Source organism: Harmonia axyridis, chromosome 4, assembly GCF_914767665.1.
Source record: "Harmonia axyridis chromosome 4, icHarAxyr1.1, whole genome shotgun sequence".
Taxonomy (NCBI): domain Eukaryota; kingdom Metazoa; phylum Arthropoda; class Insecta; order Coleoptera; family Coccinellidae; genus Harmonia; species Harmonia axyridis.
In genome coordinates, this window is record NC_059504.1 from 8,404,838 (window position 1) to 8,422,570 (window position 17,733).

General features: G+C 36.3%; 1 protein-coding gene across 1 annotated transcript; it reads right to left on the reverse strand.

Moving 5' to 3' along the window:
• Nucleotides 1–395: 395 nt before the first annotated feature.
• On the reverse strand, nt 396–16,498 carry LOC123677894 (mucin-2-like). The gene is made up of 4 exons (XM_045614629.1): nt 16,395–16,498; nt 4,088–7,001; nt 1,331–3,316; nt 396–1,249 (listed from the first exon to the last, which is right to left on the reverse strand). Exons 2-4 carry the CDS (start codon nt 6,993–6,995, stop codon nt 747–749), a joined length of 5,397 nt encoding a protein of 1,798 aa, XP_045470585.1. The 5' UTR covers nt 6,996–7,001; nt 16,395–16,498; the 3' UTR covers nt 396–746.
• Between the last annotated feature and the right edge of the window lie 1,235 nt (nt 16,499–17,733).

Consider the following 17,733-nt stretch of genomic DNA (forward strand, 5'->3'; position numbering starts at 1 on the left):
ATAATATTATTCAGCATATAGAGAACATTGTATACAAATGAATAATTTTCGTTTTCAAATATGTAGGCTAAATGAATGAGTGTATTTTCAACAACTAGTTGTAGTAATATTAAACTTTTTTAATAAAATGTATTCAAACGCTACTTCAAGAGCTCAACATCATAAAATATCTACAATGAAAAAATTATACCTTTATACGAAAATGAAAATAATTTTGTTGGAAACATTTATGAATTTTATCTTTCCATTAATATCTATGAAATATAAAATATCCATTTGCAATTGAAATAATTTATTCAAATAATGGATAGCGCATGCACCATTTTGTGGAAATATGCATATTCTTGATTCAAAATGTTTTAATCGAAATTTCATACTGATAATAAATAGACCCAATATCATAATAATATATTTTATATTTCCATAAACTCAAAATTACATATTTACATTTGTAATTAGGTATGAAATGGCAATACTGATAATTATGTAAAAGCTCATTTTTGCAATTTTCGGATTCAAAGAGAAAATTTAAAAAAGTCAGCTAATTCATAAATCTTCAAGAGATAGATTGAACATATTATTTTATGAATCCATTGATTTTCTATCATTGCAATAATGAGCCCTATATATACATTCAACAAAGATTTGTCTTTTAATGCACACCATTGAAATTAAAAATAATCACATATTCTTTTATTTCGACAACTATCCAATATTAAGGTTCATTAATAGGTATATCACAATTTTCATTTGAAAGAAAAGGCAATTTCAGGCTTTGGATAAAAGTATCCATCTGATACTGGAGGTAAGTAATGTCTGTCTTCTTGGGTTGTACTAGGCCTAATAGTTGAAGTTACAAATGGCTTGAAAGTATCTCTTGGTGGAGTTGTTGAACTGAAGGTTGGAAATTGAGGTCTTGGTGTTGAAGTAACTGGTTGATAAGGCTTATAAGTGAATGGTTTCGATGTGGTACTTTGTACAGGTTGGAAAGAAGGTCCATACGTGAAAGGTTTGGAAGTAGCTGGCTTTTTTGTGGATGATACAAAAGTGAATGGTTTAGATGTGGTACTTTGTACAGGTTGGAAGGAAGGTCCATATGTGAAAGGTTTGGAAGTAGCTGGCTTTTGTGTGGATGATACAAAAGTGAATGGTTTCGATGTAGTACTTTGTACAGGTTGGAAAGAAGGTCCATATGTGAAAGGTTTGGAGGTAGCTGGCTTTTGTGTAGATGATACGAAAGTGAATGGTTTTTGGGTTGTGCTTTGAGATACAAAGGGTTTGTAAGAGAGCGTACTATAAGTAAATGGTTTGGAGGTACTTCCAGAACCTTGGATTGAAGGTTTAAAAGTAGGACCGTAAGTGAAAGGTTTTTGTGAGGTTAAAGGTTTCTCTGTACTACTGAAGGTAGAGAACGGTTTGTATGTTGAAGGTTCCAGAGAAACTGGCCTCAGTGTGCTACTAATCGGAACATAAGGTTTATACGTAGACGGTAGATTAGTGAAAGGTTTATAAATTGGCGGAGAAGTAGTTTGTTTCTGGACTGGGAAGGATGGTGAAAAAGGTTTGAAGGTGGTACTAACAGATGGCTTATAACTGGATGGTGAATAAGTGAAAGGTTTCTGAGGGCTTACAACCGGCCCAACAGGTTTAGGACTATATGTGAATGGTTTAGATGTAGTGACTGAAGGGATAGGTTTGAAGGTATAACTAGGTGGTTTGACTGTTGGAACTTTAAGAGGTGGAATATAACCTGGACCTTCATATTCTGTTTTCTCATTAGGCCTCAATGTGACGGCAGGATATGATGTGAACACCTGTGTATATGCAGGTTTTGAAGTAAAAAGTGGTGAGCTTGGTCTTGAAATTCCACTAGTGAAAGTTTGCTGTGGTCTTTGAGTAACTTCGGGATAAATATTAATTGGAGGTTGTGATGGAATTGAAAATGATGGAGGAGAAACTGGTTTTTTGCTAGGTTGGTAACTAGGGAATTGAGGCAATGGTTGGGGAGATGGAGTTCTAGGAGGCAGAGGAGAAGATGGTTTTGGGAATTGAGGCACTGGACTTGGTCTATAAGCAGGTCTTTGGGTCACAACCGTAGGTGCAGGTTTATACCCTGGCTGTTGTGGAACTATACTTGGTCTGTAGGAACTTGGAATATTCTCAACGGGTCTTTTTGGCTTTTCATATACATATCCAGTAGATGGGGGACGCTGTGGTTGGGTTGGTTTATATATGCCTGGCTGGAATGGCTGTGGAGCTATTGAAGGGCGATCAAAAGATGATGGTGGAAAAACAGGTTTCTGAGAAACAGGAGCAGGTCGGTAAATCGGTTTCACAGGTTGCAAGGAAGGAGTTTGGTAAATTGGCACAGTTGTGGTTACTTGAGGTGGCCGATAACTAGGCTGCTGGGGAAGTATACTGGGTTTATAAGAGGGTATATTTCCAATAGGTTGTTTTGGCTTTTCGTATACATATCCGGGTGAGGGTGGACGCTGTGGTTGACTTGGTTTATAGACTCCAGGCTGGAATGGTTGTTGTGGTACTGATGGTTGAAATACAGGTTTTTCGGGTGATTGAATTGGACGGTAAATTGGTGTTTGAGGTGTGGAGAACGAAGGTGTCTGATAACTTGGTTTCAAAGGAACTTTAACTGGTTGTTTGGAAGGAGTTTGATAACTAGGTATAGATGGACGGATTGTTGGTGTTATGCTCGTTTGTGTGAAAGTTACACTAGGAGGTTTGTAACTCGGAAATGCAGGAGAAGGTTTTTTTGTTTGTGTTTCAATGAATGGCTTGTTAGGTTTTTCGTAGACATATCCAGTGGAAGGCTTATCGACAATCACCACTTTCGGTGGAGACGATGGGAATTGAGGCCTTGAAGGAGAAACAGGTTTAGGAGTATAACTAGGAAATTGATATGATGGGGTTTGAGGAGCAGATGTTGGGCGCAAAAATGATGGTTTTGGTGTTGAGCTCTGGGAAGGCTGGAAACTAGGTTCAGAAGGGAAAGAACTTGGTTTTTGAGGGGTGAAGGAAGGTTTCGAAGGAATTTGGGAGCTTGGAATTTGTGGAACATATGATGGTTTTGATGGAATAGAACTGGGTCTCTGGGGAGGTTGGTAGCTTGGAATTTGTGGGGCAGGTGATGGTTTTTGAGGATACTGATAACTTGGAATTTGTGGGACTGGAGATGGTTTTTGTGGAGGCTGATAACTTGGAATTTGTGGGACAGGTGATGGTTTTTGTGGCACATAACTAGGTTTTTGAGGAGGTTGATAGCTTGGAATTTGTGGAAACGGTGATGGTTTTTGTGGAAACGGTGATGGTTTTTGTGGAACAAAACTAGGCTTTTGAGGAGGCTGGTAGCTAGGTATTTGCGGGGCTGGTGATGGTTTCTGGGGATACTGATAACTTGGAATCTGTGGGGCAGGTGATGGTTTAGAGGGAACAAAACTAGGCTTCTGAGGAGGCTGGTAGCTAGGTATTTGAGGGGCTGGTGATGGTTTTTGTGGAACAAAACTGGGCCTTTGGGGAGGTTGGTAGCTGGGTATTTGCGGGGCTGGTGATGGTTTTTGAGGATACTGATAGCTTGGAATTTGTGGGGAAGGTGATGGTTTTTGTGGAACAAAACTAGGCTTTTGAGGAGGCTGGTAGTTAGGTATTTGCGGAGCTGGAGATGGTTTTTGTGGAATAAAACTGGGTTTTTGGGGAGGCAGGTATCCTGGAATTTGTGGTACTGGTGATGGTTTTTGAGGCACATAACTAGGTTTTTGAGGAGGTTGATAGCTTGGTATTTGTGGAGCTGGTGATGGTTTCAATGGAACGAAACTGGGTTTTTCAGGAGGTTGATAGCTTGGACGTTGTGGGACAGGTGATGGTTTTTGTGGAACAAAACTGGGTTTTTGAGGAGGTTGATAGCTTGGAATTTGTGGAGCTGGTGATGGTTTCAATGGAACGAAACTAGGTTTTTCAGGAGGTTGATAGCTTGGACGTTGTGGGACAGGTGAAGGTTTTTGTGGAACAAAACTGGGTTTTTGAGGAGGTTGATAGCTTGGAATTTGTGGAGCTGGTGATGGTTTCAATGGAACGAAACTAGGTTTTTGAGGAGGCTGATAGCTTGGAAATTGTGGAGCTGGGAATGGTTTTTGAGGCACATAACTAGGTTTTTGAGGAGGTTGATAGCTCGGAATTTGTGGAACAGGTGATGGTTTTTGTGGAACAAAACTGGGTTTCTGAGGAGGCTGATAGCTTGGAATTTGTGGGGCTGGGGATGGTTTTTGAGGCACATAACTAGGTTTTTGAGGAGGTTGATAGCTTGGAATTTGTGGGGCTGGGGATGGTTTTTGTGGATTCTGATAACTTGGAATTTGTGGGGCTGGTGATGGTTTTTGTGGAACAAAACTGGGTTTCTGAGGAGGCTGATAGCTTGGAATTTGTGGGGCTGGGGATGGTTTTTGTGGATACTGATAACTTGGAATTTGTGGGGCTGGTGATGGTTTTGGTTGAACAAAACTGGGTTTTTGTGGAGGCTGGTAGCTTGGAATCTGTGGCGCAGGTAATGGTTTTGAAGGAACTAAACTAGGCTTCTGGGGTGTTACAGTTGGTATATTTGGAGTGAAAGATGGTTTATAAGAAGGTTGCTGATATGAAGGTGTTTGGGAAGGACGGTAACTTGGTATCTGTGATGGTGGACGATACGCTGGTGGTGGGAATGGAGGAGTTTTAGAGGGCTGATAACTTGGTATCTGAGGAGTTATACTAGGGATTTGAGGTGATGGAGGCTTTGGAGTAGGTTTATAGGTTTGAGATGGCCCTTCAATGAAGGGTTTATTTGGTTTCTCGTATATATATCCGGTTGGTTCTTTTGGTGGAGATGGGGGACGTTGTGGATACGTGGGCGGTTGAGGTTTGAATGATGGATAATTAACGCTTGGCCTAGAAGGAGTAAATTCGGGTTTTTCAGGTGTTGGTCTAAAGGGTACATTAGGTCTTGGAAAACTAGGAGTCACTGTTGGAAATTCTAAAGGTTTTTGTGGCTCAGGAGTTTGTGGTTGAGAAGGTTTATATTGTGGTTGAGAAGGTTTATATTGTGGTTGAGAAGGTTTATATTGTGGTTGGGAAGGTTTATATTGTGGTTGGGAAGGTTTATATTGTGGTTGAGAAGGTTGATATTGTGGTTGAGAAGGTTTATATTGTGGTTGAGAAGGTTTATATTGTGGTTGAGAAGGTTTATATTGTGGTTGAGAAGGTTTATATTGTGATTCGATTGGAGGTTGATAACTTGGCTTGAACGGTTTTGGAGTAACATTTGTTATAGATGGTATTCCCGCAGGTACGGTAGGCCGAGTAACTTCAACTGAAGGACGTAGTGGTCCAGTTGGTTTATATTGTGGTTGTTGTGGTTTGGGGAAGTCCGGATAGCTTGGTTTATAGGAGGGTACTTGAGGTGGTTTATATTGAGGGCGCGTTGGTTCAGGTTTCTGAGGAAAAGAAGGAACAAAAGTAGGCTTTTCAGGTATACTCGAAGGTTGTGAAGGTGTTGGACGATAGGCTGGTAATTGTGGAGAAGGAGTTGTATCCGGACGATAGCTTGGTCTCAACGGAAAAGTTGCTGGTGTACTACCAAAAGGAATTTTTGGCTTTTCATAAATATATCCCGTTGAACTGGGTGTAGGTCTATAAACTGGGACCGTTACAGGTTTTGAAGTAGGTTGATAAGCAGGAACAGATGTAATTGGTTTCTGTGGTATATTCAATGGTTTTGAAGTTACCGGAAGTTGTGGAGCAGGCGTTGGGCGATAAAATGGTTGCTGGGGAGAAGGTGTTTGAATTGATGGATAAGTTGATATCGCAGGGATTCTACTAGGCTTAAATGGTGCTCCTGTTGGTGTTTGTGGAGCAATTGTAGGTCTATAGAATGGTGACTGAGGGGCTGGTGTTTGAGGAGGGCGATAACTAGGTCTTTGAGTGACTACAGGAGTTTCTTGAGGTTTATAACTTGGTACAAAGGGAGCTTTCGTTGGTCCTTGAGGTTGCGTGGGTTTGATAATAGATATTCCAGGTGACTGACCACTTGGTTCATACGATGGAGATTGTGGTTCTACAGGCTTGAAAATGGGGCGCGATGGAACTACACTTGGTTTATCTGAAATAGATGGAATAGTTTGCGGGAACGGTTTCGCCGGTTTTTCATAAACATATCCACCAGTAGGTCTTCCTGTCGGCCTTTTCTGAGGTTGCGGTAAGCCAGGTTTCAATGGACTAGGTGTAAATGGCTCTCTTGAGGCTGGTATACTTGGAACAGGTGATGGTCGATACGATGGCACCTGTGGTGCTGGTGTTTGATAACTTGGGAAACTTGGCTTATAAGTTACTTGTTGTGGAGGTTTGTACGCAGGTGCTACTGTCGGTTGAACGGGAGTTTTGGATGGCTGATAGGTCGGTAATTTTTGAGGAAACTTAGGTTTACTTGTTGTGGGAATTTTTGGTCTTTGAGTCTGCACAGGACCTTCATCAAAAGGTATTTTAGGCTTGTTATATACATATCCATCTCGACTACTGAACTGGAAGGAGTTAACTGGAGACGCATACCCTCCTTGTAAAATTTCATTGTCTTTTGATATATCTTCTTGTCCAATTTCATTTTGGAAATTTGGTTGTCGGTTACTTGATGCTTTAGAAGAAACAATTCTTCTTCCAAATTGACCTTCAGCATTGAAATCTCCAGTATTTTCATCTATGGCACTCGAATCTAGAGTTATGACAGGTATTCTATACGCATTTAAATCTTTTTGGTTATTCAGTTCATTATCGAAATTTGTCCTTAGTTCAGCGTTTCCATTGGAAATACTGTCTAACTTTCGACTTTCGAAGATACTATTATTTTCATCGAAGGAAATCGCCGGCTTGTCGGCAAAATAACCATCCTGTCTTCTTATTCTATTGGTTTCTTGGTCGGCCAAAACTAAGGTCGTCACCAATAAAATATATATCATGTATTTCTGAAACAAAGAATAGTGTTGAAAAAAATGTTATATTGATAACTGATATTTGAGTGCGGAAATAATATTCATTGCAATGTATTAACTTAATCGCTTAACTATATCAGAAATCTCACCACCAGTGGCGTCGCTTATAACCATTGCCTTGGGGCAAATAAAAAATTGGTCCCAATATGGTTTGATTCCTTCATATAGAAATGATCAGAGTCTGAGAGCCTCTTTATTGTTAAGAACCTGATGCATAGCAGCACCTTGGCTACATCCTTGGTTATCTGATTCGTTTTAAATAAATTTGATCAAAAGACGATATACTTATTAGGTGTACAACTTTGCTACCGCCGTTTTGCAATAGATGGCTCTAATGATAAGTGATAGACGAAAAATTCTCGTCATTTTCGGGAGGTTTTAATTTCCTGCTTTAATATGAAGAAATCTGTGGCTGAGGATCATCGAATGCTCTTGAATACCTATGATGAGGCCGCTATTAGTAGAAGAACGTGCCGGGAGTGGTTTCAACGCTTCAAGAAGAAAATTTCAAATGCTTTCTATCGATCAATCATAAATCTACTGTTCGATTACAAAAGAACAGTTCGAATATTCCTGAGAAATAACATGAAAAATTTACATGAATAAGAATTTAAGCGGAAAGCTGCTGATAATTCAGTACCATTCACATTTTTAATACCTACAGTAGATGGATATTAGAAGTAAAGGGTGTTTTTTTTAGAGCTATAGAACTTCAAATTGCAATGAAACAACGATGGATTATTCGATTGACATGAATTTTATTTATCCGCAAGATAATCTTGTGGCATTATATTTAAATATGATTTCTGGCATATGACCGCCACGGCTGGCTCGGATGTAGTCCAATCTGGACGTCCAATTTCCGATGACTTTTTTCAATATTTGTGGCCGTATATCGGCTTATCCGCATAGACCAATGACTTTACATAGCCCCACAAAAAGTAGACTAGCGGTGTTAAATCACAAGATCTTGGAGGCCAATTCACAGGTCCAAAACGTGAAATTAGGCGGTCACCAAACGTGTCTTTCAATAAATCGATTGTGGCACGAGCTGTGTGACATGTTGCGCCGTCTTGTTGGAACCACAGTTCCTGGACATCATGGTTGTTCAATTCAGGAATGAATGGCTATACCGATCACCATTGACTGTAACGTTCTGGCCATCATCGTTTTTGAAGAAGTACGGACCAATGATTCCACCAGCCCATAAAGCGCACCAAACAGTCAGTTTTTCTGGATGTAACGGTGTTTCAACATACACTTGAGGATTAGCTTCACTCCAAATGCGGCAGTTTTGTTTGTTGACGTAGCCATTCAACCAGAAGTGCGCTTCATCGCTCAACAAAATAAAATGGACGTAGTGCGCGATACGTATTCCGCACAGAACCATTATTTTCGAAATAAAATTGCACTATTTGCAGGCGTTGTTCAGGCGTGAGTCTATTTATGATAAATTGCCAAACCAAACTGAGAATAAATCACTCGACAGCTGTTAAACCGGTCGCCATCTTGAACAGTAATGCCAACTCAAAGTTATATACCTCGAAAAAAACACCCGTTACTATAAAATTAGGATTTGCTTTCAGTCTCCGAGAAAGATCCGGCTTATAACTTGTAATTTCTATTTATTTACGATTTACGCATCAACATAAAAAAAGGTTCAATTTCAATGAATAATCCATGAATAAGATAAAGGAATTTTCCTCAACAGTCATCAAACCACGAAAATTTTAACTTTGACCTTTAATCAGAAGACTAATCCAAACTGACATCAGAGCCCATGACCCATGGCTAAGCGAAATTAGCACTCTTCACTCGAATTAACATTATGTTAAATCCGGCATTGTATAATTATGTCATCCTTTCGTCTCCGCGTATCTGTTCGGTTAATAATTTAGATACTTTTCATAAATAAAAATGAAGGTCTTGGCATCGTCTATACAAGGAAATAGCATGGGCTTGCATCATCGTCAGGTACTGGGCATTGTATACCTTTCTCTTGTAGGTACACAGTTTGATAATGGCTATCTTCGCAGTTTGGAAATGTCTAAAAATTCTGAACTCGTGATATGATAATTAATGGTATAAGTTCAGAACATTTAGATGAGATGGATGACAATTATGACTGTATACACGTCAAGGTAGTCGAAAGTAAAGTTGATTGAAAATTAAGTATATGTGTTTCTAATAACGTTATAATCACGATATACATATGTCGATATGCAAATCCGCCTTTTGTTAAATTTCAATTGGGTAAAACCGTCTTTATAATGGCCTACTTTCGCGAACTCCTTCCATGGACACAACTTGCTAAATCTTGCCAAATTTCGACTCATTGATGAAGATTTGGATGTCAAAGTCGATTCTGTCCGGCCGTCTTGTAGACGATAAATCTCCATCGGAATGATCTTGCCAAATTTCGACTCATTGATGAAGATTTGGAGGTTAAAGTCGATTCTGTCCGGCCGTCTTGTAGACGATAAATCTCCATCGAAATGATGTAGAGCATTGAAATTTTCAGGGCAGGTCGAACACTAGCGCAGCTAGAGGTGGTCTTTCGAACTGCGTTGCAAATTGATGACGTTAAAGGACTAGTTCATAACGTCATGTGTTAAAACCAACTATGTTTAATACAGTAAATCTCACCTCAAAAGAAAAGTAATAAATAAAAAATAAAGTTGATGATAACCAAGTAATAATCAAAAGAAATGTTTTAAACAGAAATGCAAAAACAAAGAAAGTGTGTTTGATGACTTGGATCCTGAGGACGGATATGAAAAAAAAATATCCATTTTCTGATGAACGCCGAAAATAATGAATTGCAGATGCAAGCTGGATCGTCCTCTTCATCAGAAAATGGAGTGCTATTCAGCCTGTGCAGGTGTCAGTAGTAAAATAAAAATGTTTACTTGCGAATTATGTAGGAATTGAGTAGATTTATGATAATAAAAGATTGATTTCTTATTATTGCTTGTAACTTATTTTTTATTGTATCAAACCTCAATTTAAGTGTATCAAGCCTCCCATGTATAAGAATGTTTGAGACACTCTGCACCGACAATTTCAAGAACTCATAATCAAGGTTGAAATTTCCATTTTCAGTTATTAAATATTGCTAATTTCACTCTGACATAAATGGATTGGTGAATGTTGAATATTTTTTAGTAACAATTTTGTAAAAAATGTATTAACTTAAATGTATTAAGAATGAATTATAAATGTATTATAATTTTGGTATTATGTTGATTTATGAAATTATACATAATTTCATCGATTGTCCCTATCTTCTGGAAAATATTCGAATAAATGTCCCTCAGAGGGACTTGAGAGCCTTGGATTTTTTCATAATTAAGTTCAGTAGAACAAATTAATATATAAATTCACTTAATTAATGTAGCTACCTACTTAATTAAAAAAATAACATTTGCCAATCCAATATTGCATATTTTTGTGTATGTATAGGTACTAACTTTTTATATCCCACATTAGATATGAGTAATAGATAACTTTTTCACATTAAAAAATTATATTAGATAGAAGATATTTAAACACCGTGATCAAGTTCTTTGGAATGAGGATAGCACCATCTTTCTCACGTTTTGGAATTCAATTTATTGTAAAACCATACAACCATTTAAAAATAGATAATCCCAACGTTTGACGACTATTCAATTCTATTCGTGAAACAATATTAACTCTATTGAGTATCTGTTTTACGATGTATAATTTATTATTACGAAACTATGAGCTGACATGACCAAGAAAACAGGATAACGAAGCTTTATTACAAGAGAAAGAATTTTATATACTCTTTTTTTTTCACCGTAAATTAATTATACAGTATTATTAACGTGAAGCAGCCATCAATGAAGAAGTCATTTAAAATTTATAATGCAATCTTGATAACCTTTGAAATGATACTATAATTTTTTCATACTTATGGAGGGTTTTCCATTAGGAATGACTCAATTATAATGGTTATGATGGCAACACTGTCTGATTTTTTGACATTTCTTATTTAGAGTATGTTATGTTAGTTATTGTTGAAGTGTTTCATCAGAGTTTTTACCTTTGTATTTGGATTTGTGAATACTGATAAAAAAATTAAGAATGATTCATGGACGAATTATTCAGTTAATCAACTCACTATTTGTCTTATTTCAGACAAATTTGAAAGTGTTAACAAGTGCGGATCAGTACTTGGTACTGGTAGGTACTCTTGTATCATATAAAGAAAATCCACTTTTTGGTCTGCCTTAGATTAGATTTAATTAAGGAGGTTCCATTACACTGCGACGTAATGGTCTATTGTGCCTCCATCAGAACTATTCTCTCCATTACGTGATTTACAGCTCGCCTTCCAGTTCCAGAGTTCTAATCTCCAATATTTGGGATGGCTTCAAGAAGGCTAATTCCTCACTTCTACAAGTTTCGTGTTCAAAGCAGGTTCTGCTTTGGCTAGCGATGGCGAGGCTTTCCGTTACCAGGTGATCCGGAGTTTCTTCCTCCTCCTCCCCACAGAATCTGCATTCGTCATTTTCTGTTAGACCCATTCTCATGAGGTGTTTCCTAAGGCGACAATGCCCTGTGAGAAATCAAGTTAGGAGGTGCAGCATATTTTAAGTAAGATTCAGATAATTCTTGGATCTCGTAGAGTCAAAGTTTCGAAGGAAATTTTTTGGGTGATCCAAACCAGGGAGATTCCGCCAGAGTATTTCTCTTTCATTTTCTTCCTCCTCCTTGAACTCTTTATTGTAGGTACATTTGTCTACGCCACAGAAAGGTTCCAGGGCGATGAAAGGAGTTTGTGTTCCTTTTTTGGGAAGTGTGTTGGCCTCTTCATTCCCTCTAATTCCCGAGTAGTCGGGAACCCAGATTAAAAAGACCTTGTTATTCTTGCCTATTTCATTGAGTTTTCTTCGGCACACCAATACCATCTTAGAATCGATGATATGTGAGCTCAGTGCTTTGATTGCAGCCTGACTATCAGAATGTATCGCTATATTATTTGTCTACCTTAAGACGAATAGTGTGTCGATCAACTGAATAATGATATCACTGAAGTTTTCTTAAATTTCTCTCAGTATTCACAAATGAACCCTAATTTTCATAAAACAAATTTTCAATTTATGAACATTTCTGAAGCATGTATCTTTCCATAATTAAATGGCATAATCTACAAAACACAAAGGACATAAGAAATGAACAGAAATATAACCATTTTTAATAATAATTCCTATTGGAAAACCCTTAATTGAACAATAGTTACCAATGATGTGTATTATTAATTTTGAAATTTTTCTCATAGTTTTATTTTCAATATTTATTTGGAAAATTTCCATAATTTTCGCCTGTTCGTCTTAATTTCGAGCGAAATTGAAATAAAAGTGAGTGACATCGAGTTCTGAATGGAGCAGAGTAGAATAAAGGTGACTAACATTCGTCCATGTTACTCCCGAGTTCTTGACCTCTCACTTTCGATTTCATTTATTCAATGCGTCGGATTTACTGGGAACTAATTAAAAAAAAAATTCTACCATTCCATGACCATCTTCAACATCATAATAAATCATGTTCGGGTCTTTATGGGGAATTTTACCCATCACGCTATTATATAAGAGGATTGCGGTGACTATATGTGTGTCAATAACATCACGCTTTAGGCCAGTATATTCTGCAAAATTCTGGCACCGCTCACCGATTTTGCGTAGATCCCACAGTTCTGAGGAAATTCGAACTCGAAATTTGGAAAAAAATTGAATTTCCATCCAAAAATCATTAGATCTCCTAAATTTTTCGTCACGTTTTTTGAACATCGAGTTCTGATCTAAAACATAGTGAAGTTTCAAGGGAGTAGATCAAGTCCAGAAGAAGTTGCAGCCTCGGGAATATTATCCATTTTTTTTTGAAAATTTCAGATTTGTACCTATAATTTCTGAAATAATGTACTAATCGCCAAACTGCAAGCATTTTCGTGATCTACATAGTCGAATCAATCAATAAAATGGTACAATACTCCCATGAAGGAACTTTTAATTTTTTTTCAATTTTCTAAGGGTTAGGTATGGAATCCTGCATGGAAAACCTTGCAATTTTGATCCCGCAGATTCCCTAGTTGACAGAATGCAGTAGGTTCGGATAATTCGTGATGGTCGTTTGAATGATGTTATTTTCCATACATAGTGGCATAATTTAACCTCTCAAATAAAAAAATCATCGCTATTTGAAATCTCATAATAAGAGTTTTGTTTCTCCAAAATGACATGGAGGCAAAATATGTATTCCATTTCATTTAAAAGATAAGATTGCACATATTTTCGATTCAAAAATTTCTCCCAATTCAGACAGTGGGTACTTAGATACAATAAAGTGTTTATTTACAATTGAAAATGAGAAAACAACAACAAACTGATCAAAATGTCTAATTTCCAAGGATTGTTGACCGATATGGATCTAGTGATTGGTTCATATCGAAATAATTGTTGCACACTCTAAACAAGATTTTTCGGTCATCAAAAAATTCATTATTACGCAACTGTATTATTTAATAACGCCTAGAAAAAATCTTATGACGCTATAAAAAGGGTAATTAAAATTAATTTATTATGAGTGGGAAGACTATTTCCACATAATATATGATTGCATTCTATAAAGTTAAAAGACATCGAATCGTTGAATTTTCAAAGCTTTTAAAGGAGAAAATGTGGATGCTAAAAGCCCGCCGATATTTGTTATTGGATGTAACAAAGAGTCAAATTCCAAACAAAATTGTTACATTATTTATTCATAACAAAATACCTATCTCAGTTCAGTGAATTCCTCTCCTACTCATTATTTTATTTTTAATTGAGAAATTTTATAGTATAGATCTTTCCCATATGATTTATATAAAACTGAATATTACAATGCAGTTTTCTAAAAGAATTCTGTGATGATTCGATAATATTTTGTCTTGAAATGTTGACATCAATTAATTATGTTACCTTAATATCAAGATTGTTCTGGTACTTATGAATTCAGGGTTAGACAAATAATTAATATTCAAAACAAATAAAAGATGTATGAAACATGATCCTTTGTTGTCGATTAGGTGATACGAAACGTATATTTTAAAATAACATACAGCATTATTTTTGTTGTAATTTGGGCACTATAACTACCTAATCAAAAAATAATGTTGATGTATCCAGTAGTTTCATGATTACAATTCTAAAATCTTAACTTTCTCATTCATTTTTAATTTTAAATAATACGAAGATTCAATAGTGTAAACATCCATTGTTTTCAGTATTTAAAAATTTATCCACTGTCAACAATGGCAAATTGTTTGGTACATAGAATCGATTTCAGAGTTTACATATCTCAAGAGGATGCAAATGCAATATTATGTTCGACCTATATATTTCGCAAGTGTTTATTTTTTACTGAGATTGAATCATCTCTCTGTCAAAGAGTGAAACAATTCAGATTTTTTTTGGAGCAAAAATCTACATATACTTATACATAATTCATGCATGTTTGAATATCGTATTTCCATTCAGGAGGAGTATCTTCTTGAGGAATCGTAGATGATTTGAATAGTCGATTCTTTCTTGCACACTCTTGACTCACTTGTCTCCTCTTCAAAAAAAAAAAAAATATGAAAGCAATAACCTGATACGGGAGTTCTCGTGAGCTTGTTCAAATTCGTAGGTTATTTATTTCATAAAATTTTGCATATTGCATATTTTGTTTCAATATACTCAATTCAGGGTTTTTAAATATGAACTCAAAACTTTCTGAGTTGATATGCCATGAAAACATAGAATGACGTGAGAACTCAATATCATTTATTACTTTTTTAAACAATTTTCTTGAAGAAACCACCTTTAAAAATAAAAAATGCATGCTGAAAAGTTTTACTTTTCTCCGTTCGATACTAGCCACTATTAGATTATATTGGCACCAATCAAGGCTCTGCATTTGTATTTGTCTATTGGGGATGATTTCGCTATTTTGATTGAAATTTTCAAATTTTCACGAAATTTTTGCGTCTTCTCGCCACAGACACCTTTCGAACATTCTGTCTTTGTGGTGAAGGATGTTTTTTTAGAGCTATAGAACTTTAAATTGCAATAAAACAACGATGGATTATTCGATTGACATGAATTTTATTTATCCGCAAGATAATCTTGTGGCATTATTTTTTAAATATGATTTCTGGCATATGACCGCCACGGCTGGCTCGGTTGTAGTCCAATCTGGACGTCCAATTTTCGATGACTTTTTCCAACATTTGTGGCCGTATATCGGCAATAACACGGCGAATGTTGTCTTCCAAATGGTCAAGGGTTTGTGGCTTATCCGCATAGACCAATGACTTTACATAGGCCCACAGAAAGTAGTCTAGCGGTGTTAAATCACAAGATCTTGGAGGCCAATTCACAGGTCCAAAACGTGAAAGAAGGCGGTCACCAAACGTGTCTTTCAATAAATCGATTGTGGCACGAGCTGTGTGACATGTTGCGCCGTCTTGTTGGAACCACAGCTCCTGGACATCATGATTGTTCAATGCAGGAATGAAAAAGTTAGTAATCATGGCTCTATACCGATCACCATTGACTGTAACGTTCTGGCCATCATCGTTTTTGAAGAAGTAAGGACCAATGATTCCACCAGCCCATAAAGCGCACCAAACAGTCAGTTTTTCTGGATGTAACGGTGTTTCGACATACACTTTAGGATTAGCTTCACTCCAAATGCGGCAGTTTTGTTTGTTGACGTAGCCATTCAACTAGAAGTGCGCTTCATCGCTAAACAAAATTCGCTTATGAAAATCGGGAACAACGGCAATCTCATTTTGGGCCCATTGGCCTCACTTGATGATCGTTTGGCTGAATTTGATGAATTGCCAAACTAAACTGAGAATAAATCACTTGACAGCTGTTAAATTGGTCGCCATCTTGAACAGTAATGCCAGCTTAAAGTTATATACCTCGAAAAAAAACACCCTTTATATTCTTGCATCTTGGCATATCTTCGAAATTAGTATTTTTCAATTTTTGAAAAAACGAAATATCATTTGAGTATAACTCTGGAACCACTGAACCGATTTTACCCAATAACGAGCTCAGATCAGATATTCGGACCCTGAACCTATCCCCGAAAATTTTTTCAGCATAACACAATAACACATTCTGTTCTAGAATTATCTTACACAATGTGTGTTTTACAGACGTCAGACACATCCAATTTTGACTTCTAATTCTTGGAATTAGTCCAACCTATCGTTTGAGACGACACTTGGCCCTAAATTCGAAGATTAGAAACATAATTATTGTAGAGTAATCTCCTAAAATGCGCGCTGCAATAAAATTTCACTATTACCTGTAAAATCTCTAAGCATTCCACAACAAATAATTTTCCGAAGATAAACAATATAATAACAAATTGATACACACAACGTTCATAAGCTCCTTCACAAGAAAAAATCTATGATTGAAGCAACTATCACATTGATTTACAAGACATGTTATGTACCTCCTAAATAACTATAAAGGATACTCAGTTGCAATATATGCAAAAGTTAGTGTCCACTACGTCCTAACCTAGACTTCATTACGTAACTGTTCATGCCAATGTAAATGTCAAGCTTTAAACGTACCATAATAATTAATAACATCTGAATTGATTCAGAATAATACTGCTATTCACTTTATCCTCTTGATGGGCAATCAGCTTATGTTTGTTCAGATTATTTTTATAGCGGTTGTAATGATATGATGTATGCTAAATAGCCGATAAGTTATGATGGATTTTATTATTGTTTTTTTTTATTTCACATGTACTCGATAAAATGCTTGATTATGCATCATTGTTTTTAAGAATTCTGGGGAGATCACAGAAGCAAGGTTGATTCTACCCATACGTGATTGTGATTCATTACAATGAAGGATCAGGCCTACAAACCTTTTACGGAGAAAAATTCGACACATTTACATATTTTTTGTTCGATAAATAAGGTAACTGAAAAGAAAGTTGATGTTTAGTGGATAGATAAAAAATAATTAATATTTCTTCCAAACCATTAAAAAACTTGATGCACACATCTATATATAGACCTCAAATCTATTGATAAATTGCGAGTCTTCGATTTTGAACTGAATTTGAGAATGAATTATACATTAATAAGTTACATAATATTTTGGGACCATTATTGGTCCTAATTAGCAAATTACAGACACTCCAGCAAGGAGGTAGATCCTTTTTTTTACAAGAAGCGTGCAAAAAAGACGTAATTTCATATTTTTACGTTTTTCATTCCCAAAAACTAACCTGCTTCCTGCGTAATATTATTCTAATTTTCAGATGTTGAATCTATTTGAATAAATGAATTTTAAGCAACTGCATTAGGATATTCAAATGAGGAAACATAATACATCATAAAGAACGTTGTATACTGATATAATTCAAAATGAATATGTGTAAGGAAGATGTATCTATTTCTGCAGTTTCGTCAGAAATTTCAGACATTTCCAATTTTACCACGCCTGTTTCTATTAATGAGAAATTATGAATGAATCTAATACTGACGTATTAATGAGTAATAAAACTACGAAATGTGTCTAGTTGTTTCATGCACGTGAGTAGGAAATATGTCAACTCATTATTTATGACGACTATAATTTGGATGAATTATTTACAATAACAATAATTAAGAACCTTT